The sequence below is a fragment of the Parambassis ranga genome, chromosome 5 (genome assembly GCF_900634625.1).
Source record: "Parambassis ranga chromosome 5, fParRan2.1, whole genome shotgun sequence".
Lineage (NCBI taxonomy): Eukaryota > Metazoa > Chordata > Actinopteri > Ambassidae > Parambassis > Parambassis ranga.
The window spans coordinates 25,346,225-25,352,224 of record NC_041026.1 but is presented as its reverse complement, the minus strand read 5'-3'; the positions used below and the strand labels follow the sequence as shown (position 1 = coordinate 25,352,224).

Here is a 6,000-nt window from a genome sequence, read left to right as displayed (position 1 = left end):
CATGACCCCCATAAAACAGAACAGGAAATCCTAGCAGGGAATGAAAGGGAAAGACTCTTCTCTCTTCTCTCCTCTCCCCTCTTGCATTATATAAAATGATGCCTCGTTTTGCATTCCAGTGAACCCTCTGTGTTTTTCACCTCTGTTAATAGGCTCAGGCTGTTTTACAATGATCTGTCACACTGGGAGGAACCTGTATAATTATTACATACAGTGAATCACCCTTTGCTCTGCAGCCAAAGTCCAGGGTCTGTAATGTGACAGGACTTTGTCACACTTCTGTCAGTGGTGTCTACTGAAACGTGACCAGCACTTTATCATAGGCCCTACCTATCACATCCCCAGGAGTTCATGCACAAACACGGTGAACACTGCGTCCTCAGGAAGCCAGATTCATTGTTATAGCCAATAAGATAGCAAGACAAGCTTTATTGTAGGCTACACATTAATCCACTCTGTTGGATCCTGCAGAGACTGTCATGTGATTACTTGAGCCATTACCGGTAGTACAGTCATAATTACTGAGGAATCTTTCAGGATGTGGCAAAGTGGAAAAAATGCTGTCATAATGTAAGCAATAACCAGAGGAAAAAAATCACACAATCACAGTCATATGATAGAAAGATGTGTATGAGAGTGGAGATAACATAGACTAGTATGTATTTGCATACGCATGTATTTGTGTGTGTGTATGAGTGCCATGTCCATGGAGACGCCTGCATGCGTGTGTGATCGCTGCATGATTCACAGTGTCACAACTGTGCGCACAAGCGACTGGACATCCTGAGAGGAAACCGCAGCCATCGAAGCTGCGTTTTCCTGCACCACTCAACCTAACACTCTCACAAAGAGTCACTTGACCAGTCCCCCGAATAGGAAGTGAAAGAGGAAGCCTCTCGTCCATCCTGTCCTCCATCCCAATCTCTGCACTGCACTTCACGTGAAGCCACTCTTGTAGACGATCACACACGATGAGACTTTACTATTGCAAAACAACAGTGAAAGAACTGGCTGGGGCTGGAAAAGGGTTTGTTATTGGGGGTCAAACGTCTGGTCAGTTGACATTTGGCCACAGAAGATTAGTGACAATCATAGTAGAATTAACTGATTGATTAACGTTGAAAACAAAGGAATATTTACATAGCTGATCAAATAATTCTTTTTTGATTGAGCAAAACATTTCACATCTAATCTCTCACAGCCAGTCAGAATCTTCAACATGATACTAAATGTTTAGACAGTCGAGTTGGAACAAACTCAGTGCCAAAGGGGCGAGAGGTATGATATCACAGATGGAAGTGGTAAGTGATGTTTGACTGTGGGCTCTTTTGGCCTGGCCCTCCCTCATGGCTCGAGGCCTCTGGCTGTGTTCATTGGGGTTAGTGTACGTAGCCTGGCAGCCTGCATTCCTCTGCCTCTCCCCACACAATGGTGAGTATCTGCAGCATTCCTCTGTCTGTGTCCGCTGTCTGAGACGCAGCCAGGCCTTGGCAAACACTAGCATTCAACCAAGAGGTTGGCACCACGTTCATCTGATTCTGATGAGCATGTTTGAGTGTTCCAGCTGAACACTAGCTGTTGTTAAAGTGTTTTATTGTTAAATCTAAATTACACATTTTGTCTCAATAGTCGCAGTAATATAAAAAGCCCTCTGCAGAGGAGATTTTGAAATACTACAGGAGATGATGATGCTTCCTCTTTAACCTGCTTCATCATCTCGTATTTTTCCATGCAATCGTTCCTTCTCTCTGTGTGTTTTTTAAAAAATGCAAGCGTGTCTTTTCTGAAGCGTTTTCACTGCTCTTTATCCTTCTCCAGCTATTTTGCTCTCTCTCTTGTTCTGATGCCACAGCCGTGCAGACACCTTTCCCTCCTGCTGACTCAGTAGCCAGCCTCAGGCGCTGTGTGCTCGGGGTGTTGGTGGTTGGGGGTGGGGAGGGGATAGAGAGAAGTGTGAGGATACCACATCAGGCCAACCAGCCTATCACATGCAAGGGAAAAGAGCTGGCTAATCGTTTCTACAATGGCACCCCGCACACTGTCGCACAGTACCACAAACCGCTCTCCTCACCAACACTTCTACTGTATTATTCCACTGTTGCTTAGAAATTCACATGCGATGTATGCAAGTGTGCAATCACACCACCATACAGAAATAAATGTTCAGTTTGAAAAAACACATCTACTGAATTACATCAAAGTAAGTGTCTGTGTGCATGTACGTGCAAATCTTGCATTCAATTTTCTCCACCAGACTTGCTCAGGATAAGTCTGTCTACATTTTTCGGGATAATTTTAGTTGATGTTAAACAGTTGGTGTACACAGGAAACAGAAAAATGTAGGTAAAGTAAGTTAATAAAAAATGTTTGAATTAAAAAAGGTGAGCAGGCTGAAAATGAAAAGAAAAGGTGAGACAGCCACTAATTAATCAGCCCTTAAAGAGTAATAATTAGTGCCATCAGCGCTATTTTCTGCTACATCCTTGACGAATGTAGTCATCGACGTTACACACTCTCTGTGCAGCGAGCCGACCTTCAGGGATTAGGCCTGTTTTCAGAAAGAAAGTGCTTTTGCACCTGTGGTAGAGCTGACTTTCTACAGCAGAGGGCCGAGGTCGAAACTGTCACGGGTCACACATGAAAAGAGAATCTGGATTCCAGGCTAAAGTGTCGGTGCCATTAAACAAGCCACCTGCCCAGCTTAATTCTCACAGAGTGGAGACCTGTGACAAAGTCTCTTCTGACAGTAAAAAAGCTCTAAGAGTTTCTGCACGCAGGCCATCACAGAGGTTATAAACTCATTTTACAATGTGACTACTTATCACACATTATCACACTGGCCTTGGAACTATTACGGTCATACAAATATTATTGTAGTCTTGAACTGAGAATGATCTGTGTCCAGGAAATTTGCTTGAGGGTTTAAAAGAAAAAAAAAATCACAATCCTCCAGAGCCAGCCAAAGGAGCGCAGAGCAGAGTGTGCTGTGGTCGTTGTTTCTCTCTTCCTCTGTTAATGAATGCAGAGGTGATCTGTTTGTCTGAGGAAGAGAGCAGAGGGGAAGCCTGATTTCCACTCCATTTTATCTGTGCCCCACAGCCCCTGCCAGTTAGCCCCCTGTGCTTTCACATGCTGGGGTCCCGCAGGAAGCAGCACTCCACAAAGGGCAAAGGTCACGGAAGGAGAGACAGCACTCGGCCTTTCATTCACTACTAAACTAACTTACACACAGCGCTGTGATTGTTCCTGCTCTTCTGAAAACTGCTGCTACAAAATGTGCATTTTTATTGAGTCACAGGAGAATTTTCGAGTGAAACTTTTATCATGAAAACAATGTTTTTGTGCTCTTTCAGCACAATAAATGTGTAAAAACTAAGACCCTGAAATACCCTAGCTTTAAAATATGTATCTCTTTTTTATGGATTTAGAATCTAAAGGGGTTTATTTCTATACTGTGAGTGGGATTATTAGTTAATATTTTGCTGTAGCAAGTAACAATAACTACAGTAATTTGTCAGACACCGTTTTAAAAATTCACAATAGATTTATTGATCCATAGTAAATGAAAAACATAGTAAATGAAAAACAATTTGCATAATTTGTTGCATAATTGTATATCATCTTAAAAAGAAAAGCAAATAAGTAACACATCTGTCCAGCAGAATCCACTTCATAAAAATGATTGAAGTGTCATTTCAAGCGTCATTCTTTTCTGTATGTGTTTAGAAAGCATGAACACAAAATATAATTTGAGCTTCAAAATTTTAAGCAAAGCAAAAAAATCACCAAAATAAAGACTGAGCAGTAACTGAAGCAGAAGGATTAAAGCTGTATATGCTCTGATTTCAAGTATCTCCTCTCAGATAAAATACAGATATGCCTGTATAAAATAAGAACATCTCATACATGTCCTGCATGCATGCTTCATTGCCATTTTCTGTTCTTAAATTGTTATCTAGGCGTATCTATTACAATTATTTGACTGGTGTCCTTATAAAACTTGATGAATCCGCGGGATTGATTTTTTTTAAAGGCGAGCTGTCAACATGAATGCCTCTCACTGGAAAAGAATCAGTTCAGCAGGAAACCGTCAAACTCACATTAAATACTCTGGTGAGGAAGGGTTGTCACTGGTAGACCCAGTTTCGTGGTAACAGTTTGCACCGGACAGTTTCTCACACTTGAGTTTGTATGCGTCCCTCTCCCGCATCAGTCTGTTGAGTTCATGTTTCAGCTGCTCGACCTGTGACACCAGGCTCGACTTTTCGTGCTCTAAAATGTGTTTCTGCTGAACGCGCTTGTAGCGGCAGGACTGTGCGTAACCTCTGTTTTTCAGGGTCCGGCGCTTCTGCTTGAGACGCATCACCTCATCCTTGCTTAGGCCTCTGAGAAGCCGATTGAGCTCCCTGACGGACATGGACACCAGCTGATCGTCTGAGAAGTGCATGTCGGCGTTGGATCGCCTGTCGTGGCGGCTGTGCTGCTGCTGGAGGTGGTGGTGCGCACCGAGGACCTGCTGGGCCTCCGGCGACTGGGGGGACGCGCACCCCATGTCATCTTTGAGATAAGGGTCTTGACAGTGATTGCTGGGGATACCTTGCATATCGGGGTGACTCGGAAGGCCCGGATAGTGCTGGACCGGTTCGTTCAGCTGGCCGTACCCGTCGTAATCAGTCTGGAAGGGAGGCGGATGGTGACTGTGGGGCGCAGATGGGTGTCCCTGCTGCGCTGTGGCACCGATGAGGGCCTCCACTGCGTCTTCTGGTGTCAGGCCAAAAGCTTGAGGGTACATTTGCTGAGGGTAGCCCCCGTTGTTGGGTATCCAGAAGTGGTCGCCCCCGGGGTTGTTTCTCTGCTCGTTAGGATTGAGATTTGGTGATGAGGGTACCGAGTTGCAAGGTGTGCTGCCAGGGGTCGAGGAGACGGAGTCGGGTCTCTGGAGTTGGCCGCACGGTCCGACGAAAGAGCGATCCAGCCCCTGGATCGTCTCCTTCTTAACGCCGAACTTCATCATGTCAAAGTCGCTGACGAAATCCATGGAGGGTTTCTGCAGTCCCAAATGTGAGTGCGCCTCAGCGGTCATTTTAAATGGCAAGCAGGTCTCTAAAGAGCTCCTAATGTCCACTGACAGTTCATACAGTCAGCAAAATTGCACTCGCTTAAAAATAAAAAAACATATATTAGTACTTCCAAACTTTGATTTCAGCTCACGAAGGAAAAGATATTCGTGGAAAAATCTCTACAAATGCAGCTCCCACCTGATCGCACTCAACCCAGAGTTGTGATTCTGCAGCGCGCAGACTGTTTAGCTTCGGGAGCCACTAACTAAAGACTGACGGCAAAGGACCGGGCGCACCTCTGACTGTTCAGGAGAAGCGCACTTTCTTCATAAAAGCTGCATTGGCATGATGTCACGCCTCCAGACTACACCTCCACACAGCTCTCCAATCAAAACACGCTGACCAGGACGATTTGCATAAAAGCTGCTCCGAGCCTGTGCCTCCCGAGCTGTGCGTGAATTTCATTTGAGTGAAACAGCGACATATTCCTCTCTATAACGTGTCTGTTTTTTGACTTCTGATTTCGCATATATGACAATCTATTGCACAAATCCGTTTAAATGTTACACAATGTATAAAACACGGTCAGGCGTGCACACTTTGGGGGGATTACTGTCAATATTTCCCTACATACCATATGGGACCACGTTTATCTATTCCAATCTATATTATTCTTTAAAACAATGGGTCTATTTTTTATTATTAAGATCAATTTTGAATGTTGTTTTTTTAATGCCTTTGAAATGATGGTCATTTATAGGCAATGTCATGACAGCGTGATTTCACTTGGACAACAAAAAGGCTGAAAAAATTCAGGAGAATTCATTCGACACTGCCACTGTGGTTGCTGTGTTCCTTGCTTGGTACACTGGTAAATACTGACATCTAGTGGTCAACGGTGTACACTGCACTGAATGTCACAACATTCACAGGCTTGCAT

The 6,000-nt window shown here is 44.2% G+C and overlaps 1 protein-coding gene across 1 annotated transcript; it reads right to left on the bottom strand.

The window, feature by feature from the left end:
* Positions 1-3,524: 3,524 nt before the first annotated feature.
* On the bottom strand, positions 3,525-5,352 carry mafbb (v-maf avian musculoaponeurotic fibrosarcoma oncogene homolog Bb). The gene is made up of 2 exons (XM_028405957.1): positions 5,259-5,352; positions 3,525-5,158 (listed from the first exon to the last, which is right to left on the bottom strand). The coding sequence occupies exon 2, from the start codon at positions 5,081-5,083 to the stop codon at positions 4,097-4,099; it is 987 nt and encodes a 328-aa protein (XP_028261758.1). The 5' UTR covers positions 5,084-5,158; positions 5,259-5,352; the 3' UTR covers positions 3,525-4,096.
* Positions 5,353-6,000: the final 648 nt, after the last annotated feature.

What these genes read in the sequence shown, in the direction of transcription:
- mafbb (XM_028405957.1), bottom strand. Translation starts at nt 5,083, where the DNA reads ATGACCGCTGAGGCGCACTCACATTTGGGACTGCAGAAACCCTCCATG.